Source organism: Hylaeus volcanicus, chromosome 8 (assembly GCF_026283585.1).
Source record: "Hylaeus volcanicus isolate JK05 chromosome 8, UHH_iyHylVolc1.0_haploid, whole genome shotgun sequence".
NCBI lineage: Eukaryota > Metazoa > Arthropoda > Insecta > Hymenoptera > Colletidae > Hylaeus > Hylaeus volcanicus.
This window is the reverse complement of record NC_071983.1, coordinates 15,234,042-15,261,346: the sequence shown is the minus strand read 5'-3', so window position 1 is coordinate 15,261,346 and position 27,305 is coordinate 15,234,042. Positions and strand designations below refer to the sequence as shown.

At 42.8% G+C, this 27,305-nt stretch overlaps 1 protein-coding gene across 1 annotated transcript in view; it reads left to right on the top strand.

Moving 5' to 3' along the window:
* Positions 1 to 25,929, top strand: part of LOC128881002 (adenylate kinase 8) — a 38,457-nt gene extending 12,528 nt beyond the window's left edge. Inside the window, exon 11 of the mRNA XM_054131637.1 lies at positions 25,572 to 25,929. Coding sequence (XP_053987612.1) covers positions 25,572 to 25,850 — 279 coding nt within the window. The 3' untranslated portion in view covers positions 25,851 to 25,929. The remainder of the gene's footprint in view (positions 1 to 25,571) is intronic.
* The last annotated feature ends 1,376 nt before the right edge of the window (positions 25,930 to 27,305 follow it).

Sequence of the window (27,305 nt, the reverse complement as noted above, 5' to 3'; positions counted from 1 at the left end):
CTTCACAGGGTATGGTTACTAAATATTGATGGTAACGTTACATATGTAACCATTTTTAACAATTTTTCCTTCAGTTATCGTGTTTTTCCTCCATGTTTTATACTTGGCCGGATACTTATGAAGAAGTAAAAATTGTTAGTTTCGTTATAAATAATTATTACTTGTTGTATACAATTTTTGAGTTGTACATTTCGATAGTATAATAAAAGCTCTTTACTATGATATATTTGTATTTCTACTTTACACCTATTATACATAATTTAATTCCAAAATTATATTAATTAACTTTTGCATGCAACTGTATGTGGAAAGACGTGCATCGATGCCGGCCGACGTTAACGTAGAAGTGGTAACGAAGGAAGAATGTTATCATGTTGTGCACAGTTGACAGCGTTATCGAGCGAATCCTTCGTGGGAAACGGTGCGCCCGCGCCGGCGTAAACACCGGAAGGAAATAGAAAGTCGCAGTTCAGGAAACTAGAGACAACCGAAGGTGAATCGTTGGCAAGTTGCACGCAACCGAAATAAACTGATCCGCAAAGTATAATATTATATTGTACGTCTTTAGAAGAATTTTAGCGCCTTTATCGCCGCGACGCGATCAAAAGCCATCCGTCGAGGAACTCGCGCTTCTTCGATCTCTGTTAACGTCGCAGATTTCCGTTGAAATGGAAGCGCGTACTTACTCTTCCCAACTCCCGTACTATCGCGAGAGTCGTGGCGTTACCTTTGTCCTTCGAGTGGCCCTTTCCAGATCGTTCGAGTTGCTTATTTTTTGTGGTAGCGGCAAGGTTCGGTTACGTGGAAGAGAGAATTCGCGTCGATCAAACAAACACGGATCCCTTTTCGTCCGTAGGAATGCCAATGGCCAATCCTTCGAGACTCGTCAACATCTCGTCACTCGTCAAACGCGTGGCGCCAGAAGCATCCGCATCACCAGGACCCCATAAATCGAGAACGAAATTCGCGCGAATCAAGGATCTCGCGATATCGCAGCATGCTTTACGCTGTCCAGGATAATAATAATAGTAGTAGTAATAATAATAATAATAATAATAATAATAATAATAACGGGATTCTAGACGGAAATGATTCGCGCAGACGTCGGCGTAGTTCTTCGCAGCGATTTCGCGACGGACTCGTCAAAAGGAGAAATTTAAAAACTTAAGAAAGTTTGAAAAAGAAAGAAAATATCTAACGAACGTTTAGGTTAACGAACGTTTAGAAAGTTTAAGGTTAACGAAAGTTTCGAAGAAGATTAAAGAAAATCGAGTGCAAGATATCGCATCTTTCGGTTGTCTATGTAAGTTGGCTTAGGTACGAAAAGGTGGTTTTACTAAATATTAATATGGAATTGAACAAAATAATTCTGTTCAAACAATTATATTTTTTAATATAGACCTATCATTTTGGCCGACTCAAGAAATTAGAGAAAATAATATAAACATGTATTGATATTTTTCTCTAATTTCTTTCCTATGCAAGAGACAAACTTGCAATTTCATGTGGATACTTGGAAGGACATATCTAATATATAGGATGAGTAATACAGTATTGTCTTGAAATAAGCAACTGCTTTCTGTCTCGAAATAAGCAACTCGTCGGTCCTGATCCCATACATCCTATTGTGTTGTATGAAAAATACAAATGCATCAAACGTCCTGTCATTTTGTCCGGCACTGTACCTAGGCATATTTACTATCGTTCGTTCTTTATTTACGGTGCGAAACAAATGATATTTGTTATAAAACTAATTACACTTCCTACTTAAACTATGTTTACACCCTTCTTAACCATGGCTGGCCACTTTGACATTATATTTCATACCTTCTCATCTCTGTGGGGACTCAATGGCCCCCTTCTAGCTCGACTTTCTCATCTATTGGGGCCCGCTCACCCTCTTCTAGCTCGGGTACCTCGGGGTTACTAAGGTCTCGTCTTCCGTGCATCTTGATTTCGGCTACGCATCACAGGCTACCATAAAACGCATCCCTCGGCACGACAAAAAAAAAATTACAGATACCCGGATACATTTCCGATAACGATAACAGACTACAGCTGCGCGTATCCGATATTCATACAGGGTGTACGCTCCTCTCCGCTCCGTGGCTGCTCCTCTCCTCTTCCTCGATCAATGAAACAAACGTCGCGTCCCGTCGGTTCGATGTAATTCGATCGACGCGCCGCAAAATTGTCAATTTTTCGTATTGTTAACGCGCAAAAGGTACATCGCGTTCGGGATAGAACGCGTTGCGCGAGTTATGAAGGAGGTTTAATCGCGGGAAGCTTTCACGCGATAACGGCCGCGGCGCGAGCATAGCCGAGTTTGGTTGGCTCGGGTCGGGTCGAGCGAATTAACGTCGAAAGGATAACAGGATTTATTTCAATTTGAGCTTCAAAGCGTGCTCCTGGTTACCCACCAGGATAACAGACGAGAGGTAGAGGCGCCCGTTTCTATTATTCGTCCTCCCACAATTGATCGGACCGGGTGGACGCGCGCTCGGTTCCCAGGATAACCTAATCTACTCGCTTCGTTTAGGTGTTTCACCGGGAATATTGTTCCGTCGTAAATCGGCACGACAAATTAAACCTAGATTTTCCCGTTGCGTTGTCGCGGTTTCAGCTCGTCAGGATGTCGCACAGACATCCGCGATGATTACAGATTCCAATGTTTGGTATTTTTTCATTCGGAACGGAAAGATTTCATCCGGATCGCGTTGTTACAGCCCCTAGCCACCAGGGACCACTACAAATTTTAAGCATTTCTCGCGTTTTCCGTAAAGTTAAAAGGCTTGTTGAAATCGTATTGATATCATTTATTAACTACTAACATAGTACACTATTACTATACATCAGAGGTTCCCAAACTTTTTAGATCCGCGGCTGCCTTAGTACACAGATTATTTTCGGCGGCTCCTTTAATAGCAATCAATATGAGACAAATCTGAAATATGTTAGACAGACTACATTTGGTGGCACAAGCTAATTAAATACAATATAGGTGTTACTATTTCATAAGACTTAATTTCTTTAGTATTAAACTTTACCAATATTTATTTTCCTTTCTCTTACATTTTTACATATTACATTTACATTTTACATATTACATTTACATTTTACATATTTACAATATATCACAGTTTGGGAATCACTGCTGTACATAATATCGTTAATATCTTGTATTTCCACCCTTTGCTTTAACGACAGCTCGTGTGCTTTCCGTCATTTTCCCAAATATCTGTAATGTTTGTTCTCAATTGTGACAATGTGACGCTTGGAGATTCATAAACTTTTCTTTTAAGAAGGCTCCAGACAGTTTCTATAAACACTCGTCCACCCACACAATTTGATTATTACCACGATAATGACAAATCAATTGTTATACATCATTGTCAACGTATTCAGGAATAATTTGAACGACCTAAGACAATTTTTCATATATGACATACTGTTAGCCCACCTGAATAGGCATCAAAGTGAAATTTTCGTACGTGGTCCTAACTCGATGGCCAAGGACGTATGCATGTATTATGAGAAAATTATTATTCGGAAATATTTATTTTAGTGAATATGCATGTACAGATTCATTTAGGCTGGATATACAGTCAGTGTAAGAAGTATTCGTACATCAACCAATTTAAAATAAATGGTTTCTGTAGGAATACTTGTTACACTAACTGTATGTATGTATTATGAGAAAATTATTATTCGGAAATATTTATTTTAGTGAATATACATGTACAGGCTGGATATACAGTCAGTGTAAGAAGTATTCGTACATCAACCAATTTAAAATAAATGGTTCCTATAGGAATACTTATTACACTAACTGTATGTAGGTATTATGAGAAAATTATTATTCGGAAATATTACATCATTATCAACGTGTTCAGTAATAATTTGAACGAACCAAGACAATTTTCCATATATGACATACTGTTAGGTCACCTGAATAGGCATAAAAGTGAAATTTTCGTACGTGTACGTATCGGGATCGGATTACTCTATTTAATGCAACGGTGAAACTTGTTTATTACGAACTTATTTGTTGTAAAAGTTTTACCATCATGTTCCTGACATTTTTCTGATTAAAATGAGACCAAACACGACGTGATTCGCAACATATTTACTTGTAACAACTTATCATGTATCATATATCGTAGAACACTAACTAAAAAACAAACGCGTGGTAAATATCGTCCGAACTATGTCGTGTTTGGTCTCATTTTAATTAGAAAAATGTCAGGAATATGATGGTAAAAGTTTTACAACACAAAAGAGTCACCGTTGTATTACATTCTCTCACCGACATATATCCTGGTGTTTTCGCTCCGTCCTCTTCTGTTACTCGAAGGTACCGAGGTACCCGAGCTATAAGGGGACTAGCGGGCCCCAATAAATAAGGCGTAACTTACTCCGAGTAAGAGATACTGCAAACAGTATTAACACATTAACACGTTGATCGCCATGTCACCCACATGTGGGTGACAGTGCTTTCCACTGAAGAACTAACGAAATTAATTCCGAATGTCAAGCATCAAAGGAAATGAATTAAAACCAAATTCATGAATTTTGATGAAATTACAAGAGTAAATACGACGATAAATGTTTGATTATGTAGTCTCCAATAGTTTAAATAATATTTCATTTTAGTAGAAACTTTAAAGAATATTTGTCTGGCAGTCAACGTGTTAAGGACCGCTCACGAGTTTTCTCGTGTTTTTTATATGCAGTCTCTAGATGTGCGGTCCTTAATGTGTTAAAACAATGCAGGAGTCATGTAAGACGATGATAAGAAGAATGGAAATAAGCTATTAATAAGTAAGCAGTAGTGCAATAACTTTGCATAATAAGTTACGCACTTTAAATAAGTGAATGAACGAAGTCTACCATAAATGCACCAGTCAGTCCCGAGTTTGTGCATTTATACCGTACTATGGATTTAGTTTGCATGGAATAAGTTGAGAGGAGACAAAGAAACGCTCGCCCGTAGAAAGGGTAACGGTATCGTATTCTCGAGCATACCTAGTAATTATACCGTCGAGAAAAGTTGCCGTCGCAGATGGTACCGGTACCGAGGACCGATACAGATACAGCGAAAGGTATCGCCTAACCAGGAGTTATCGTTCCCTGGGAACAATGTTGACGCGACGGTGTTGGTGCGTCTTTGCCTCTTAAAACCCGGCAGCCTCTGGGCGTTTAAGTCCTCAAACCGTTCTAATTGAGGTTCCTCCTCGTTACCGCGAAAGAGTTACCGGAAACAATGGCTGTAACAAGTAGATGACAATTGCACGTAGCAAGCATCCGCGTTAACAAAAGCGCGGCCGACGGTACTCTCGTTTTGGCTGCGCGTCTCTCTCCATTTCGTTCTTACTTACTTTCTCGTCCCGCTATTGTTCCCTCGGTGCTCCGTGCACCAAGCGTCAAGCACCAACGAGCTTCAGCGTCGGATAACGAGTAACGAAGCGTCCTCCTCGGCCCTCGAGATATCGAGACATCTAGCCTGAAACGGTCCCCGTAATACCAAACGAGACCAACCGTAACCTTGGCGGCGGGTTTACCGGACATTGAAAGATTCCCCGTTTAGCGCGAGCGAAACGAAAAGAATACAAGTTTTTCAGATATCTGTGGTCCGGTGCTACTCAAGCAAAAGTACAGACAAGAGAAATAAGAATTGGCAGACAGGGGGGGGGTTGGTATCCGAGAAACATACAATTGTCATCCCATCTTTACGATGGTCTTTGTCTTCGTACGTTACCTTTTCAGATATCATCTATTTATATACGGTCTGTCTAAAAAGAAACCGACTTTTGCTATACAAAGAAAAAAGTACAAGTAAAGTTTTTACTCACGCGTTTATTTACTCAAAATAATCTCCCTCTGCGTCAATACAGCTTGTAGACCGCGTAATTAACATTTCAAAGGACCTTTGCAGCTCCTGTTTTGGTAGCCCGTTTAGTACGGCGGTTACAGCGGCCTGAATCTCCGAAACGTTGCTATAATGTGTCCCTTTCATTGGAATTTTCAATTTTCGGAAAAGAAAATAATCGCAGGGTGATAGATCAGGCGAGTAGGGTGGACGATCTAAGGTAACAGTGCCTTTTTTAGCCAAAAATTCACGCTCAATTGCGGCTTTGTGTGCAGGTGCATTGTCGTGCAGCAACATCCAACTTCGTCTTCAATGGACTCCCGATCGTTTTTAAATCGAGTGAACCACTCATAAACTTGTGTACGGCTTAGGTATTCATCCCCATACACTTGTTCTAATAACGTAAGCGTTTCGGTAAAAGTCTTTTTCAATTTAACGCAGAAGTTAATATTAGCGCTCCATTGCGGTTTTCCAACAAGCGTCACAAAACGTCCGTTATATTGGCCTGTCCGGAAAGTTCATGCGTATTTTCAAGAAAAATTCAAAGGCATATTTGAATTTTGATGTATATTCATTGAATTATATACACATTTTATTTGTTTTCATCCATTCTGATATATACAGACTTGTACCGCCTATTAAAAATCGGCATGAACTTTCCAGACAGCCCAATATTTCAAGTCACACAACGGAATGTGAACGATCGATTCAAATGATACTGTGCACGGTCAACAATTAACGTTCAACCTATCGTCTTTTATTATCTGTAACTAGATGGCGCGATTAGAACAAATTTTAGAGCAAAAGTTCGGTTTCTTTTTAGACAGATCGTGTATCTTATCGGTTCCCATTTCCGCTAGGCGAAATTAGCGTTAGTCTGTTTAGAAATTTAACGTCCGGTGTCGTGCTCGGTCCGCGGCCGACGCATCGTTGACGCGAACAGTTGCGAACGGTTACTCGACGATCGCGACCCGAGCGAAATGTCCGTGCAATTACCGACCAACATTCGTAATTATTTTAATGATCACAGCGAATCGATAACCTCGAAAGTCTAGCCGGCGAGTTTCGCTTTACAAAACTAATTTAATTAGTACTTTAAGCATCGCGAGCTTCGAGCTCTGTCGCTGATAATAAGAGTAGGGGGCGCGAGAGGGCAAGCGCTATCAGAGGAATCCTTTCACGTTAAAGCCATTAACGGTACAATTAGCTGCACGCTGAAATTTTTAAAAGAGAAACGAGCCTCGTGAAAAGGCTTCCACCTAATTTCGCGAGAAAGGGTGAAATAACGAGGGGCGGGGCGGGTGGCGGAGGGGCGTGGGTGGTGAGGGGCGGCGTGCGGTGGAGAGGGAGGAGAAGAGAAGGAAAGGAAACGGGCGTATGTTCGCCGTAGCGAACGCCACAGAGACACAGAGGTGCACGAAGGGTCTCGTCGGGCAGGCGCGGCATGCGGCGTTGCGCGAAAGAAAGGGAGGAAAAATAAAAATAAAAAACAAAAAAAAATGAAAAAGAAGAAACGAGCCAAAGCCGAAGTCGAACTGCCGACTCCTCGGAGTTACGACTCGCCACCACTCTCCATTTTGCTCGAGTGCCCTCGCGAACGGGGAACATTTCAATTAATTACTGCGTAATTAAAATATGAAAAAGTAGTCATTACCTCGCGTTTCCGCGTCAGTTACCCGAACAACTTTCTCGCTCGCCAACCTAACCCCCCCCCCCCCCCCCCGATCTCTTTTTTCGTTCTCCTCTGGCATCCATTCGGCAAGAATCGATTCCATCTCTCTCTCGTTCTCTTTCGAACAAACTCGACCGTTCCTCGAACAACTCGCAATTATTGCACAATAACGCTCGACTAGGAAACGCGTTCGACTAATCGTTGCTCGTTATCGGCAGGTAATCGTTATTTCTCGTCCATCATCCAGATAGAAATGTGCCAAACGGCAATTCCGGTATCGCGTTTTATTTCGCCGGCACGGATAATCCGCGAGGTTCTCGTCAGCGCGGGCATTAATTATGCACGTGTCAGGTAACGCCCAAGTGGTTACCAGGTAAGCAGCCTGGTAGACGCGCCACCGTGTGCGCCGTGTACATGCAGAAATAAATACTTTTTCTGGGACGTCCTCGTGCTTGACCCGTCGCCGACGAACGCTCGAAACTTGAAACGATTCCCGGATCCCCAGCCGCACGGCCCCAACTATTTATACGCATACAACTGCGCCCTCGAGCCTCCTTCGACCTTTCTTTCTTAATAGGTCTATCGTCGTTAGATATACATCGTTAACTACACGGATAGTTAACAGTGCTACGTACCGATCAATCGGTACTTTTCATCGGTCCGCTTGCCGTTCAAACATTTCAAACAGTTACAGAACACGCCACGATCAATAGGTCGGACAAATTAGCGTGAACGTGATACGGTCGTGAAATGGACAATCGAACTGGAGCGATAGCGATCGCGATCGATTCGAAAGGAAGAGGCGCGTTTAAGCGTCGAGCAACAGAGGGGGTCGTGCTCTCGCGAACGTGAAAATAAGCCTTAATCCGTTGTGTTAGCCCCGCCGCGAGGAGATGGCTCGTTCCGGAGAAACAGGGGACAGGGGTGGAATCCCCCGGCTGCCACGCGGCGCTAACTTTTCAATCTCGGTCGAATAATCCGTCGGAAAGCCCCGCGGTTACCTCGGCAACGATCTGGCCTCTCATTGGCCCACCGCACCGGTCTTCTCCTACGCGTCACTCCCCTCTCGCGGTTCTCTCTATCGTCTATCTCCTTCCGGGCCTCCCTGCTTCAACCCTCCTTTCGTACCCCGTCGCGCTCTTCTAGCGATGGATTTAATTCGATCGACATTCTTGGAATTTCCATTAAAACGAAACATCGATATTCGTACGTCTGAAGCAGAGGTTCCCAAACTTTATAGACCCGCGACTCTCTTAGTATACAGATTATTTTCGACGGCTCCTTTAATAGCAATCGATATGTGACTACTCTGAAATATGTTAGACAGGGTACATTTTGTGGCAGAAGCTAACTAAATATAAGGCCGATCGCACACGGCGCAACCGATTTCAAATTATAGAGTTGCAAACCGATTGCGCTCTTTGTTTTACCTACTCCGCTATCTTTGTTTTACCTAGATCCACAGTCTCACGCAACTACATAGTTCCAGAGTGGTTTGAAACTGATCGGTTGCGTCGTGTGCGATCAGCCTAAAGGTCGATTCAGACTATACGACACGGACCGTCACGTTCCGGCAACGACACGTACCGGCACCGACACGACAAAACATTCAAACACGCGTTTTAATGGAACTATTCACACTTAACAGACACCGACCTGAACGTTCCGTCAACGGGAATAGTGTGAATAGTTCCATTAAAACGCGTGTTTGAATGTTTTGTCGTGTCGGTGCTGGTACGTGCGTAGTCGGTCCGTGTCGTATAGTCGGAATCGACCTTAACTCGGCGGGCGACTTGAAACAAAAAGGTGGGGTAGCGAGTTGCTTATTTCGAGGCAGAAAACAGTTGCTTATTTCGAGACAATACCGTATCTCCACTACGGTCGAATGCAACTAAATAGTTTCAGAGTGGTTTGAAACTGATCGGTTGCGCCGTGTGCGATTGGCCTAAGTGTTACTATTTCATAAGACGTAATTTCTTTATTATTAAACTCTACCAATATTTAGTTTTCTTTCTCTTACATTTTTACATATTACATTTACATTTTACATATTTACGATATATCACGGCTCTCCCGTGAAGACGCGGCTCACAGTTTGGGAATCACTGGTCTAAAGTCTAAATTAATCGTAAGCAGACATTCAGAGGGGAACATGTTTGTATATCGTGTGTGCGATAAACGACTACCTATATGTTTTATTCTTTATTCGGATTTGAATTTGTGTCGGTTGTGGCTGTAGAGGAAGAGCGAGAGAGGAGAAAAGATAGGAAGCGTTTCGTCCTGGGCCTGCTGCTAGTGGACTTGTCAGTAAGGCTGCCTCTTTGAGTATATAGAAAATATACTCAAAATATACTTTATCTATATACTCAAAGGGCTACCTAGCAGGCCCGTGCCTTAGACGCCGGGATGTTTAGAGGTCGGTCGGGAGTATTTTATGTATGAACGTTAGGGGGTCCAAGCGCTTGTGAGAAACACGCGGTGTCTGTCCCTTTAGTGGTGAGGACAAGAAGTGCCACCAGAAATTGTACAATGAAATTCTATCATCTTTCGTGTCGAATGAATGGAAATTGATTCGCGTATGTTAGAAAGTGTTAGAAATTAATTTTCTTAACGATTATAATATAAAATGCCAAAGGAAGAGTGTTCGAAAAATAAACGACCCGTACTGACTGCTGTATTCTGCCGGACTGAGGGTCGTCGCTTTCTGTCCCTGCTAGAACCCCGCCCCTCTTCTGCTTTAAGGAAAAACAGACCTTTTTCCTCAAGGCCTTAAAGCGGCAATCGTTGCATTCCAACAGCGTAACCACCCGATCGCGTCCGAAATATCGTTAATAAATAATCGCAACGCTTCCCAAAAACCCTTGCAATTTCCCTCGGAAAAGTTTGATCGTCATTTGCGAAGGTATCGTCCCCATCGCTACCCTATGCATACCTTTAGTCTACTATATTTCGCTCGAATTTCCTCCTGCCGTCTCTTTCCAACCAATCTTGCTCATCTTCCCTCCCTTTTTCGCTGTAGCTCTCCGTCATTCGCTTTCGCGGGGGCATCCGTCGCCGTTCAAGTTACCCTCTCTCAGTTTCTAACGGCGTTTCCGACTCGTCGTTCCCTCTGCGAACTGCAAAACCTCCTCCATTTCTGCGCCCGTCGTGCACCGTATAGACATAGATATAGATGCAGATATAGATATAGGTAACCTTTAGTCATCGCTTCTCCTTGCTCCTCCCGGCATGGCACTCCCCGGCGCACTTAGCCCCGTGGTTAACTTCAATGAGCGGATAACAAGCCACCCCTCGACTTTGCCCTGTAATATTCACTCGTATAAATGGACCTGCGGCTTTGTCAAATCAACTGTCGCTTGTAAACAAGCAACCCTCTCTCGGCTTCGATGCTTGCTGCGTGAACCTACACCATCCTTGCGGTATCTTGGCGACACCTTCCCGGCGAATTTTACGCTTCGAAACCGATACGGATCGTGGCTCTTGATCGTTCAAACTCGTTTTATATCTCGATCATCGAGTTATACCTACAACGAAACGGAAATAAATCCGATTGTCGGGTTAGGCACTTCGCCTCGACACTTTTCATATTCGATAATTCTTTGTCTACGATTATTGGACGACTCGGCAAGCTAGGTCTCTTACGTCCCTTCGTACGCGAAATTAACGACCGATTCGAGAACTTTTACAGGATTTCGTTCGCGGTTTATTAATTTTCGAGCTGTACGAAACGCGGCTAAGAGACGATTTTTCTTCGTGTAATTCGTTTTAATTTGAACGATCGTTTCGATGGAACGATGAAGCGATTTGGAGTACGGTCTATGTTCGTGCGAGAAAAATCTCGTTTAATAACCGAACGAGAGCCGCGAACGTTTCCGTGGAATCTCGTTAGGACGAGGAACGGGGGGGATGGTCCGCTACGTCTCGCAGAGCGCAGAGTTCCGAGCATTACCGTAACGTAAACGAGCCAATCAGCCGGCTTTGTGGCGGCAATCATCCCTTGATTATACGGCACTTAGCTCGAAAACAGGGTCGTGGTTCTCTATCGGACGATCAGTTTCATCTTTGACAAAACACGAGGGGGACTATCATCGCGCGCGCGGATCTAACCAACTCGTTCGTAACGATATCAAATTTTTCACGAACAACCAAACGACGAAACGACTCGTTCAGAATTCGTACTCCTTCTTGAGTTATTCGCTTGCGGGTACTTTTATTTCGAATTTGTTGGGCTTTCTCTTCCTAAAAGAGAGAAAGTTATTCGTTTAGAGATCTTTCGTTCAGAAAGTTTTTCTATTGAAGAAATCTGTTTAAATTAAATGGTAAATAAATGGTAACCATCGCTGCGCGTATTGGGTTTCCTTGCGAGACACAAGTCGACAGGGTGCAGCTGTCACAGGTCCCATCTTGATTTGTCTGATTGAGATAAACAAGGGAATCCAGTCGAACAGTGTATGCGCGCGTGGTTCAGTAGAATCAGACGTCCCAGGTCAGACAGACATTAAGAATTACCAAGATGCAAAAACAACTAAGGAACGAAGTCGAATAGGGCACATGTTTATATGAACTTTTTACGTTGTTTTTGTGCCAACTAACCGCTAAAATGAAGTCCACACGTTAGGATATACCTCGCAGATAGTTACTTCTAAAGGGATGGCTCTAAAAACATATAAGATAAACGTATATTTCGTAAAGAGTAATCGAATACAGATAATTCGCTTATATTTCGTAATTATACTTCGTAAAGATTAATTAAATACAAATAATTCGCTTATACAAATGCCCTTCTCGATTTTACGTTTTCTTATATCTCTTGTTTTCTTCTCGCCTCTGTTCACTTCGCTTCTTCCCTTGTTTCTCGATTCAACCAACTCGACTCCTCGCAACGATCCATCGAGACGTTTCAATTCATTATCGATTGCCGACATATATGTTTCTCGCTCGTCGTAGAACAAAAACACTAAAGAGAGAAAAGACTCGTAGTCGTTTTGCTTTATCCCGACACGAGCAGGATAAAACTGACAGCACTTTTTCCTTCTATGAGAAAGTCAAGGTCCATGGGACCGACCTCGCATTCACTCGAGCTGCTTCTTTCGTGCAGAACGGACGTGTCCTTCCTAGTGTTTAAAATCAAGTTTTAAAGTCAACGGTAAATTAAAAGTCTAGCTCGTTTATTCCATCGTCTATATTTCCAATGGAATCCATGTTTTCGCATCGCAGCTATCGACAACGATCGTTATCGAGCAGTTTCATTGTCTTTCCGCTAAATAACGCTGTTGTCCATTCTCGCATAAACGTCGAGGTCTGACCGTTCGAGATGATCGATGTCACGATGTGAAAAATTTACAGACATCGCGCGCACGCAAGAGTTGGAGAGATCGAAAATAAACTGTCAGCTGTTAATATTTTGTAAGGTTATTTAGTGCATTAATCCTTTGCACTCGAGGCCTTTTTTTCTGGTATCTATCAGCAACTCAAGATGGTTTCTTAGCATTCTACTGTCACGAATGCTAAGCTTAGATTGACTTCGAAAATGAGATCTCTAATTTGAGATTGTAAATCGGGTCATCTGATTTAACCCTTTGCACTCGACAGGTGACTCTCAGACACCGCTAGGTTTCCTTTAGGTTTAATTTCTTTGGAACTCGAAGTGTCAATAAAATGATTATCGTTGAGGCAAAAGTAACCTGATTTTTAAATCTTAAATTAGAGAACTCATTTTCGAAGTCAATCTAACCTTAAGTCAATATAACCTTCTCTATGTTCATCGCATTTCCCCTCCACTTTCCAAGCTGTGTACGGGACGTATTTATTCAGTTACTACCCACCCAGATCATCGTTTCACGGCATTTTTCAATTTCCAGCATATAACGGGACATGAATGATCGATCAAAGGATACAATCCTTCGATTGGCTGATCGAAAGTAAAAAGATTTTCAATCTTAAAAAAATATAAAAGATGTCGAATCGAATAAACGTTCCCGTCGCGTCGTTGCGGGAAAAGATGACGAATGCTTTCGTGCCTGTCGGAATCGGACGCGCTGCGGTGTTCGCCATGGAAACACGCGCGTCGAAACTCGAAAGTGGCCATGGGGTAAGAGTGGCTTGTGCCTTGTACGAGGCACCGAAGAGTCCGCAGTTACAGGAGGCGAACAAACAGGAACGCCTTTCAATCGTAATTGGAACCGCGGGAGCCTGACCAACGTCCGTGTTCAAGCACTCTTTCTCCCATAACCATCATTCTTCGAGAGCGTCTCCTCCTGTTCGCGAAAGAAGAAGCACAATAGGCTGTATATTCGGTCGGGGCTGCCGACCAATTTTCACGAACAAAGTCTTTGCGATTGTTTCAGCGTTTCAGCGACCCAAGCTTAACGTAGAAAAGTGTTGGTAAATCGACGGGATTGTAATTATTTTTCTTTACGCGTCCCTGCAAGAACGCGACGACGCGGCGACGGGTCACGGTATGTCGTTAACGGGAGGTATCGCGGAGAGACGGATAGAGAGAAGACAAAGCAACGAAACCGCGCGAAGCAACTGAAAGGGAAAATATAAATGAATGCCGGTACATTCAACGAGAAACGAGAACGTATACACCGGAACCTTTTGCTCTGTTTAACTCGTACACTCGTAGCAATGGACCGAGCGGATACGCTCTCGCGTTTCTCATCTTTTCTTTTCTTTTCTTTTCTTTTCTTTTCTTTTCTTTTCTTTCACGTTTCGCGTTTCCTTTTCGCTCTCGAAATCAAATGAAAAATTGCACCAGCGACTTTGTATCCTTTGGTCGGAAAAACTGTAGAATCGGCAAACGTTCTCGAATAAACGAAAAGATATATCCGAGTCTGGACAAGTAATGGAATACTTGCGCGTACGGCGTACACGTACACGTATACGTATCGTCCTCAGGGATATCGAGTCGGAATTTATCGTCGGTCGTTGTAAACAGAAACGTTCTTTTCGATCGCACCTCTTTATTTTCCAATGAAAAAACGACCACGATTCCCCCTCATTTTTCGCGAATGCGCTACCGGACGATACGGCTCCGCGCAGAATATTCGGATCGACAGTTATATTCACACGCGTGGTCGCACCTCAATGGATTTTGCTTTTGCTGCGATTGTTAACGATTTCGAAGCCCTCGTGGCATGGCATCGCGGTTTTTGATCCCTCCTCCTCCTCCTCCTCCTCCTCCTCTTTTCCCCCCCTCCTCCTCCTCCTGCTCCTCCGCCCCTTCGACTCGCGAACCCCACTTCAACTCTCACTGTTTTAAATCGCTCCACCGTGATATCCTCTCCACTGTTTTTTTTTTTTTTTTAATCCGTATTTACCGATTCGTCTCGACTCGATCGACAACCGCGACTCTATTATCGATAATCATTCAGAGCGGGGGAGTCTGCGATAGATCGAACTTGGCTCGTTTCGTTCCATCGAATCGGATTCACGCCACTCCTGACGAGAAAAACTCTTCCTCTCCGAATATCATAATTACGATGACTCGTTCTTTAGAGGGTACCTTGACGTTAAATTCCAAATATGTCGAACCTCGGGCCAATTTTGAAAAGTAAAAGTTCCGAAAGAAATGTGCCGACACTTCCTGTCCTCGTCACTAGAGCGACTAACGCCTAAAGTCCATATACAGGGTGTTCAAAAAAAAGCATTTAATATTTATATGGTGTACAGGGCACACTGTACCGAGTAAAAAGCTTTAGTAAACATAGGTCCAAAGGTCAACCGTTTCTGAGATATAAACATTTTTGTTTGCTAGTATCATGAGAGAGCACTTAAACCCGGTGTTCGGTCAAAGGTGGATTGGACGTGGTGGATCAGTTGCATGGCCTCCTCGATCCCCCGATTTAAATCCTCTGGACTTCTTTTTATGGGGATGTTTAAAAAGCCAAGTGTATTCCACTTAGAAGAACTACGTAGCCGAATCCACCATGCTTGTCAAATAATTCGACATAAATGTGGGATTTTCGAGAGAGTTCGCGACTCTGTAAGAAGAAGATGCCAAGCGTGTACAGAAATGAGCGGTGGACACGTGGACACAAAATCTTCTATAAATATCGAAAACCCAGTAGTAAGTCAATCATGATACTAGCAAATAAAAATGTTTATATCTCAGACACAGTTGACCTTTGGACCTATGTTTACTAAAGCTTTTTTACTCGGTACAGTGTGCCCTATGCGCCATATAAATATTGAATGCTTTTTTTTGAACACCCTGTATAAGCTATTCCCGATCGATCTCTAAACATCCCAGCGTGTAGGGCACGGGCCTGTTAGGTATGTAGCTTTACTGGCGAGTCCACTGGCAGGCCCAGGACGAAACGCTCCTTTCATTTTCTCCTCTCTCGCTCTCCCTCCACAGGCACAGCCTCCACAAAAATTAACCCTTTGCACTCGAAGCCTTTTATTCTGGTATCTACCAGTAACTCGAATGCTAAGCTTAGATTGACTTGGAAGATGTAGCCGGATTCGTGATCGCAAACTAATTTGAGATTTTACTGCACCTTTTACTGACCTTTACTGCACTGACAATCATTTTATTAACACTTCGAGTCCCAAAGAAATGAAACCTAAACAAACATTATTGTTGGTAGATTTACTGCGTAAAACCTAGTGGTGACCGACAGTCACCTCTCGAGTGCAAAGGGCTGTCAGTTGATTTTCGATCTCTCCAACTCTTGCGTGCGCGCCAAGTCTGTAAATTTTTCACATCGTGACATCGATCATCTCGAACGGTCAGACCTCGACGTTTACGCGAGAATGGACAACAGCGTTATTTAGCGGAAAGACAATGAAACTGTCCGATAACGATCGTTGTCGATAGCTGCGATGCGAAAACATGGATTCCATTGGATATATAGGCGGTGGAATAATCGAGCTAGACTTTTAATTTACCGTTGACTTTAAAACTTGATTTTAAACACTAGGAAGGACACGTCCGTTCTGCACGAAAGAAGCAGCTCGAATGAATGCGAGGTCGGTCCCATGGACCTTGACTTTCTCATAGAAGGAAAAAGTGCTGTCAGTTTTATCCTGCTCGTGTCGGGATAAAGCAAAACGACTACGAATCTTTTCTCTCTTTAGTGTTTTTGTTCTACGATGAGCGAGAGACGTATACGTTTATCTTATATGTTTTTAGAAGCATCCCTTTAGAAGTAGGTATTTGCGAGGTATATCCTAACGTGTAGACTTAATTTCAGTGGTTAGTTGGCACGAAAACAACGTAAAAAGTTCATATGAACATGTGCCCTATTCGACTTCGTTCCTTAGTTCTAGCCCTTCTTGTATCTTGGTAATTCTTAACGTCTGTCTGACCTGGGACGTTTGATTCTACTGAACCACACGCATATAGCGTTCGACCGGATTCACTTGTTTATCTCAATCAGACAAGTCAAGATGGGAATATGGCAATAATGCCAATAATGGCAATGATGGGAAGATGGCAATACGCACAGCGATGGTTTTTGTAAACGAAAAACTTTCTCTTTTAGGAAGAGAAAGTCCAACAGATTCGAAATGAAAGCACGCGCAAGCGAATAGCCCAAGAAAGAGTACGAAATCTGGAAGAGTCGTTTCGTCGTTTGTGACAATAGAATGATAAGAAAGCATCTCGAATCGCTGATAGATACCAGAAATGAAGGCCTCGAGTGGAAAGGGTTAATTCTTTTTCGGTTTTCCCAGTCATCGAATTAGATGAATCGTGTGTTACTGGATGATTGCATATGTTCTTGCCGGATTTAAAAATGAAGTTCAATGTGTTAAATTTCGAAGAATATGATTTTATTAATTAATCATGTAGTCGCTTATGTGGTCGGTTATATATGATACTATGTATTGGGCTGTCTGGAAAGTCCATGCTGATTTTTAGTAGACGGTACAGGTCTGAATATATCGGAATGGCTGAAAACAAATAAAATGTGTACATTCCTTAACAGATGGAAAGGTTTTGGAACAAAATGGTACATATATAATTCAATAAATATATATCAAAATTCAAATGTGCCTTTGAATTTTTCTTATAAATAGCCATAAACTTTCCGAACAAATCAATATAACCTATTTAATGGGTAAACCAAACCAAACAAAAACAATGGAGTTGTCATAGCAAGCATAGAATTTATGCAAGCATCCAATAGAATCGTATAAATCCATAGGCACGTACGGGTACAATATGATATTATCGGCGGGATAATTAGCGTTATTCGTTCACGAGGGGAATAAAGAGTAATCGTACACGTTTTTCTCACTACATAATACTCGATCGTCCCCTTCCATACGATTCAAAGGAGATTCACCCCGTATCGAATCCCATTTGTCCATCGCGCCCGGAGCTGGCTGTATGCCTCTATGGCTGGGTGTCTGTATGCCTGTATCCAAATGAAATTTCATGTCCCATGGGGGAGCAAATATCGCAAATTACCGATAACACGCACCCGGCAAAGGGGATCATTTCCAAACAATTCACGCGTAATCCTCCTGTCTAATTTCCATTGATTTGGTTCTTCGTATAATAAATCGCGCCAGATGCGATCGACCATGTTGCAATCCTTATCCAAGAAATCGACCTAAAGTGATAACTCGTAGACGAGTGATTTTCGTTGAGGAAATTACGTGTCGGTATTTATTGGATACGGACATTTTAAATAACTGTAAACACTGTATTTAGACTTAGGTAGACTGGAAAGTAATGTCGTTTTTGCAATTTTAAATCCTTGTTTATCACTCAACACCTCGTTGATTTTTATCGGTCATTGAAAATTTGCACACTAGGTGGCCGTTGATAACGAGAGCGATTACATAATTGCTTAAAAATAGACATTTATCAATTTGTTTGAATTTAGTGTAAAAGAAACGACATTACTTTCCAGTCTATCTAATAAAACTAAACTTTATTACTGCACAGCGGAATATTTACTAAACAGCAGCATGTCATTTTACTACAAAAATAAATGTACCGAGAATAAATTCACAACGTTATATCTGTCGATACTAAGATCGCTTCGTCGATATATTCAATCTCTGTTTAATAAACTGACTTTGAAATCATTGATTGATTTTTGACGGTATTGCTAATCCAACAGTATTCACAGGAATACTTGTCGCGTTTCGAACGAGTACTCGTTAATTTTTGGTATTCGAAATAATTCAAGTTGAACGAAAAGACAGCGATCCATGCAAGAGCCTCTGCATATCATAATATGTATAATGCATATAATACCTGTACTCGGGAATTTTGTATTCGGTAATTGACACCTTTGAAAAGGTATCGAAACCCTTATTCTAATTGGATTGGGCGAAATAACGAGCGGAGGGACGATCGACGCGACGTCGCGCCGATGCCCCATCTCGGGAATGGTCTGCTCGCAAAGGGGGCGTTCGTCGTCGCGTCATCGTCGTCGTCGTATCGAGAGTGTCTTTGTTTTCGCAGTTGGACGGCACTCGATTTATCCTGTCATCATGCATTTATTCTTATTCCGCCGTTTGCGCGGTTCCGTGGTTCTTTTTCAGCGAGCACGGAGAAGACGCCGACACCGGGCCGCTTTCCTGCCCCTTGAATTAATCCCTTGCATACGTTAATTCTAATGAATTCACAAACGCGCCCCGTCGCTTGGCGTCGCGTCCGAGTTGGAGGGTTCACCGACGAGGGATTCAGCTTACAGGTGCCAACACGCAAACTCGAAGCCACGGGAAACGAGGCAACCCATTAAAATAGCAGCCCGCAATCGCGTGCACACCGTACACGGACGTCCGTTCCTCTTTCCACACGGCCGCGCCGGCGCCGGCGCCTTCGCGTTCATTCTAGCTCCGCGCATTTTATGCAACGCCACGCAAGCTCGCCTTGCTCGAAATAACACGTGCCACCCTCCGGCGGTTCTCGCGGCGTTTTACTTACTCCTTACTAGTTTCGCCATGGATCGAAACATGGACGTACGCATAAATCGACGAATAATTACATTTGATCGGCGAATGAAGGAACGCGGAGAGCGTACCAACGATAAGTTATTGCTACATTTACCAAACGACCGGTCTGCTCCCCTCAAATGACAAAAAACGAACGAAACGTTTCCAATCGATGAGCAATCCATGCCGACACCGACGCGCCACGAAGCAAGGGAAAATCTCGAGGCCAGTGAACCGGATCGCCGAGTTTCTTTCGCTTTCGTTCTGGATCGTCGAGAGTTTTTGCGCAACTGATTTTACGGAACGGTAAATATTTAGGTGTAGCGAGGTACGGATATGCGCGGATCCATAGAGTCGCGCGAATACTCGTGGAATATAAGTAGCGACGCGATGAATAGACTAACGGTGCGCTGCGAAAGCCCCGGAATGGAGAAAAGGGGGCTGAAAGGGGATGGAGGCGAGGCGAGGCGAGGCGAGGCGAGGCGAGGAGAAAGCGGTGTCGAGGATTGGTGGTTTCATGCATCATGCATATTTACGCTCACATACTAGCCGCGCAAGATGACGGAGCGAGCCGTCGAGGGTTCCGCAAATTGCGAGGACCGTATTTATGCAAATGCCTGCGCATTCGCGTTGCGCCTCGCGCCACTTTCCCGACGCGGTACTCGTATTTCAACCATCTAAAATTGACTTGGTTAGACGGTAGTCTGTAGTCTGGCTCCCTTGATTCTATACTCTATGCGTTCGCGATAAAAGCGAGCTTCTTCTTGAAACTATTCTTCCTGCGCTCGCCAACTTTTCTATTAATTCGTTCGTATAGTTGTAGGTTATAGTACACGGTAACAAACGGTATGTTCGCGATAAGTAACGCGCCAAGGAACCGTAGGATCCGACGAGCTTTCGAGAGACCACTTTTCCTTTGAAAGATTACTCTTCCAAGTTGGTAGACTACTTATTGGATTATGGGATTGGTTAAGAGAAGAAATTCTCAGTCTGTAAATCTTTATATTTTATCCTTTATTGTTTGGACGCGGAAGGACGTCTTTTCGCCTCAAGATTCGAACTAAAAGTGAAGTCCTTTTCCAAAGCGCATAGGAAAATCGGCGCCTACGTTGTGGACAAAAAATACGGCTTGGATCTGCCACATGTTTTTCCCACTGCCCTCTTGAACACAAATACTGCCAGAGGCCCAATTACGAAGGCAGCAGAAATGAAACTTTCCCTTATGACAGACCCAGTCTCCCTCAACTCTAGATTTATTTTTGTTACGTTTATTTAATAATAAACCAACACTACTCGCATCCAAGTATTAACATACTTGCTGGTAGGGATCTTGTAGGGTCGTGAAATTGGTCGGAAATCGATCTTTACAACTTAGGCCGATCGCACACGGGCGCAACCGATTTAAAATTAATGTTGCAAACCGTTTGCGCTCTTTGTTTTACCTACTCCACTATCTTTGTTTTACCTAGATCCACGGTTGCATGCAACTAGTTAACAGAAAACTCCAACCAATCACAGCGCGGCCGCCTAGCGTGTAGTCTACGCTATCGCGGCTGTTGTCTAACACGTCGTACTCTATTCTACTGCGGCTGTCTAGCGCGTAGCCTATTCTACTGCGGCTGACTAGCAAGTAGCCTATACTAGTGCGGCTGTTTAGCGCGATCGGCCTTAAGCTGACCGCAATTAGTAATCCGACACCTTTATAACAATGATAGAGCTAGAATTTTCGTACGATATCATTATTCTTCTTATGTGGATTCACAAATAATTCTGCAATGGATGATTACCATAAAACTTTTTCGTTTTGTAAAGTACATTTTTTCGGGGAGATTGCGAGGTGAGAGTTGTAGTTTAGTTTTATGAAACTGACCCAAATATTTATGTTTAAAACTAATAATAATAACGAAAAATATTACTTTTTATTTGCTGATACTTTTCCTTTAAGGAGGTTCAATTTATTCATTTTCTTTAATACTTTTAACTGACTTAGTAGAGAAGGAGGTTACTCAATTCGACATGCATATTTTTTTTTTTTTTTTAATGTTTGTTCACTGATTTCGCCGAGATGGCTTGACCAATCGGAATGAAATCTCTTGCATTTTGTAGAGTATGTCCCCCCCAGGTGGTCCCTTTATCGAGACATTTCGCGGTTTGTCATTTTTTACCTGTTTTTTTTTTCAATAATACTTTCTTCGAAGTCGGTTATATTTTTGTTTCCAAACATTATTTTATTTATTTTAGTAGTTTGCTTTTCCGTGGATGACATGTGTGTAATATTATGTTCAGGGAGTATCTTTTAACAAATTGCAGCATGATCGAATCAGCAATTTGTAAAAGGACTCTACTTATTGAAAATACTATGGTAGGTAGAAACTTGGTTAACCAATCATCGTTGTTTGAAATGTTATTAGACACTTCTTAATTGGCCCTTTTTAGGCCCGCTAGATTCATTCTTTCGGAAATTTTTCCAAATTCGGACGAATCCGAAAGATTACAACAATCGTCAACAGTTTCTGGTTTTTCATATTTAAGGGGAGGTTACCGTTCATGACGATGAAAAATTAGATTTTTTTCTTTTTACATAATTTGGATCCTTAAAGTGTTTAAAACAAGTTGGTAAAAGGATATTTTCATATCTAAGGCATTTTAAAATTTACTGCGCCAGCTGGACAGCAAGTATACCAACGATGGTGAATCGCTTGTAAACAATTCGAATGAAATGAAATTTAAACGGAACAAACAGGGAAAACGATCGCAATATGTTACTATTGGACGCGTTACGTTCGGTTCAATTATTTATCAAGCATACGACGCGTTAATCCCTGAGCTTACAATGACGCTTCAGAGACGCCGCGACGATGGTTAAACATTATCGAATAATTATGTTTTTAGTAATTTTCATACAAATCTAATAACTTTTTGGAATACAAGTCGGCCGTATTGGATCCGCCATTTTGATTTCTTAAATTTTGATTAGAGATTCGTAATTAGCGGACTCAAAAAATTCAGTACACCAAATTTCATTCAAATTTAATCACTTTTTGGCATACAAGTTGGCTATTTATTTTTTTAATTTTGATTACAGATTCGTAATTAGCGGACTACAAAACCCCATTATACCAAATTTCATTCAAATTTAATAACTGTTTAACATACAAGTCGATCATTTTGATTTTGTAAACTTTGATTACAGATTCATAATTAGCGAACTAAAAAAACCCAGTATACCAGGTTTCATTCAAATTTTATAACTTTTTGTGATACAAGTTGGCTATTTGGTTTTTTAAATTTTTATTACAGATTCGTAATTAACGAACTAAAAAACCCCCGGTATACGAAGTTTCATACAAATCGGAACATTCCTTATATTTTGTCCGGGTTTCCGAGTCATTTGATACACTGTGAAGGGGTTGATTCGTTTTATATTATAGGAATATGCAGATTGAGAGAAACGAAAGAAAAAGAAGATGCCGTTTCATTGTTTTAAGATGTATGTCGTAAGTCTACAGGTCCGAACATCAACAAAACGTATTAGAGACGTGAATGTCCCAACGTGTGACCTCCCTATATACAACATAAATAACCTAAATATATATAAAAATATCGTCTATCATCGTTTATGGCAGGCGTTATAGGAAATGAAATCGTAAGGCAAGGGGTTAAGCATTAACGAATATCTTTAGTCACGAGAATCGTTTAAATAATTTCGCGTAATTAGTCCCCGTATCGCGGAAATGGTAAAAGTACAGGTCGAGCCGCGCTACCGTGGGCGATCGATGAAAAACGCGCGGTTAAAAAGAAACGATAAATCTCTCCCGAGGGGAGAGACAATCTCTTCTCGATATCCCAGGAAGCGACTATACGTCGACGTGTTCTCTCTATACTCTCGGAGAAATGTTTCACATCCAATTTGTTCCTCTCGTTTCGCGGTAATCGCTCGCCAATGACTTTCTTCCCCTTTCTTCCTCCCTACCACCCGGCCCCAGCATCCCCAACATTCTCCCTTTCCGTCTCCTTCTCCGTTTTCGCAACGCTAGATGCCCGCCGACCCTGCCCGCTCTTCGTAGGGCGCCGCGAAATCCTGCTTACCCACCGTTCTGGCTGCACTCGAACTCGAACTCGAACTCAAACTCGAGCCGCGTCTCTGCCAGGGGTTGCCGGTTGCTGGCAACGCCAACCCCCTTTCGCGCAGGCCGCTTTCGCGCGACCAATGGCGCCCGAGCAATCGACGTTTACCACCGTTCGTTGGCGAGTTAACGCGACCAATGAACGAGCCGCTACGAAGACGGAATGGGGGTGGCATGGCGCTTCCACCTCCAAAATGGCTGCGAAATCGTGCGGGCATTAGACAGCCCGTTCAAAATAAACGGGCGTACTAATTGGAGCGGGGTAGCGCGATGCAACCCCCTAGGCCCTGCTCCGAGTCGCGTGGTAACGTTTCCACCCCCCCCACCTCGGCAATTCAGCAACGTGCGACGACGATGATCTATACCAGGCTCGAACAAGCACATCCGGTCATCCCCCGCGATTCTTAGCGACGCAGAACGACGCTGGGCGTCCGCACGTTAGCATGAAATTCGAGTCCGTCGCCGAGGTGTACTCGCGCCGACATATACGTTACGTTCGGGTTCGCGTTCACCTGGCTCACGGGATTCGGTTCGTTCAAGTTTAAGTTCAAGTTCAAGTTTAAGGTAACTAACTGGGTGTCTCGATACGTTGCCGTTGGTTGGTTGGTTCTCGTTCGGTCGAGGTGTAACATGATGATGCAGGAGCACAAGTCTTTCCTCATAAGGGATCTCCTAGGGGATGTTCTGTCCGAAAGGGTGCACGGTAAGTTACAGTGCGATCCTCTCGTTTCGTGCCGTCGCGTCGACTGTGGAGTGCGCGTATTCGACGTTTTTCCGTCGCTCGACTTTTGGATTGTTTTGCGCGCACCGAAATAAAAAAAAAAAAAAAAAAATATGAAAAGATGGCTCGAGTGCAAACAAAAGCGGTCGCGTGGCCGTCGCCAGGATCCCCGTTATCCTCGTTACACGGTGACCCCCGCGGCGCGGATCTATTATTTTTAGCCGAGATACGCGTACGCGACCCATGGCCATGGGGCGTCGCGATTCGAGAGCCCCCGACAGGGTGGTGCTCTCCGTTAACGACTATTCTACGTCCTACTAGGATAGTCTACTACTACAGATGGTCGAGCCGCGGACAGATTCGTTAGCTTTCGTTCGACGACGATTCCCGCGTCCCGCTGCGTCTGGGCCGCCTTTATTGGCCAATCGAGATCCGGGACAAACGTTCCCGTAATTGAGATCGTTTACCATAAACCAGAGACGTTAACGCTTCGCCCGAGAATGCGTTTGTATTGTTCGGATAATTGGTTTTAACCTAGGAACCTAGGCGGGCGAAGACCCCGATCCTTGTCGCAATTGGACCCGGTTCAAATTGGATTCTTTTCGATTCGTACTGACGTTAACACTTTATTTACCAGGAGCCTATTTATAAACTTTTTAATCGCAGTATTTAGCTTTTTGAATTTATTTACTGTGTCGATGGTTGTCTACTTACAATGTTCAGTTTTTGGAAACAGACTTGACTTTCAATGTACCTAGTAACAGTATGGAGAAATTATTACCAGCCTAGATTGGTATATGCTACTGCAGAAGATTCTTTTTTGAATGAACACGTTGATCGCCACGTCACCCATATATGGGTGACAGTGCTTTTCACTGAAAAACTAGGAAAATTAATTCTGAAAGTTAAGTGTCATAGAAAATGAATTTAAATGAAATACTTGAATTTTGATGAAGTTACAGAACTAAATACAAAAATAAATATTTCATTACGCAGCTTCCAAAAGTCTGTAAACAAAATTAAATCGCAGTAGAAATTTTCAAGAGTATTAGTCTGGCAGTGAACGTGTTAAAGACTGTTTCTACATAGCCCGGTAGATAAAATGTTGACAGTTTCTTTCAATGGTCAGCCTGCTCGCCTATTACGCATCGTACCTATTGTACGATAACGTATTATATCGTAAAGTACGCTATCGTAAAGTACACTATCGTAAAGTACACTTCTTAGGGGAAACGAAATACGAAGGAAATCGTAGTTGCAAGCGCGAGCGAATTGTTACAGAAGATTCCGAGGACGACTCGGCCGTTCATTCGGACTCCGAAGACACGATCGACCCTGGAAGCAGTCCGTGCACCAGGCTGGAAAGCCCCCCGCCAGCTCTGTCACCGTCGCCGGCAGCAGCAGCGGCAGCAGCAGCAGCAGCAGCAGCAACTTCTGGAAAATCCTGTGGCACGACCAACGGTCCTCCTAGCGGTCGAAAACCCAGGAGAAGACGAACGGCGTTCACACATGCTCAGCTTGCTTACTTGGAGCGTAAATTTCGTTGCCAGAAGTATCTGAGCGTCGCGGACCGCAGCGACGTCGCCGACGCGCTTTCGCTCTCGGAAACCCAAGTGAAGACTTGGTACCAAAACAGAAGGTTAACAGATATTTTTTCCTACGGTAGATAAGTCGAACGATTTATCTAAGTTTTTTATTCTGAAAGCAAACAACGCGTACGGAATATTGATCCTATATGAGAATATCGATCCTATTATGATATACAGTAAAGACTGGATAGATGCAAGAAAATCAGGACCCAACCGTTACTTTTATCCAGTCGAGGCTTCTATTAGGTGTTTGCATTTGCCTCGAGTCGAACGTCGAACGTAGAAAAAGACATGCCATGCCATGTGGTGAGCACGTGAGCCATGGCGAACCATGTTCTGCTCGCTCGTAAAACGGTATAGAAGCTTCCGCTTATCACCAGTTTATTTGTAATAACGACAAACGGCGGCTAATAACGGATTATTAATACCAGTACCACTGGTCGGGGTACTACTCTAACGAACCCTCTATAGGCCAACCAAGAAAGACTATGGAAAAACCAGACCTCTCCATTTTTACATTTCCCCGAGGCAAGTACTTTGAGTCCCCGTTTGAACCAGTCGTTTTTCCAGTCGTGGCTTTCTGATTAATTGTAAGGAGTTTTGCTCTCGGGTCCAGTTGATGCTGGATTTGAATTATATCTGGTGAAGTCTATTATCAGCGGCACCTTTTTTCGGACCCCTCGTAGAAAAGGACAGAGAGCGAAAGAGAAAGAGATTCGAGGAAACAGAGGCAATCGGCAGAATTAGGATTATATTACAGTGAAGTGTCCATAAATGCACAAACTCGGGACTGAACTAGTGCGTTTATGGTAGACTTCGTACATTCTCTGATGTTTGCTGACGAGTTTTGAACGTACAGAAGGACAGCGAATGAAGGGAGAGGACGGAGCGAAAACACCAGGATATATGTCAGCGAGACAATGTAATGCAACGGTGAAACTTTTTTGTTGTAAAACTTTTATCATCATATTCCTGACATTTTCCTGATTAAAATGAGACCAAACACGACGTAATTCGAACGATATTTACCATGCATTTTTTTTTTTTTAGTTAGTGTGCTGCGATATATGCATATATACATAATATACATAATGAGTTGTTATAAGTAAATATGTTGCGAATTACGTCGTGTTTGGTCTCATTTTAATCGAAAAAATGTCAGGAACATGATGGTAAAAGTTTTACTATGCATTTCACGACGTAAAAAAAAAAATATACATGTTGAATTGAGTAACCTCCTTCTTTTCAAAGTCGGTTAAAAATACATTGTCGCTTGATTGGCATTGATCGCTGGCCCAACACGGAATAGAGTAATAATGAACAGGACCGTCTGATTAATGTTTCATTTTTATCTATTTTTATAAACACGATATAAATCGGACGATATTTACCATACATTTTTTTTTTTTTTTAATTAGTGTTCTAC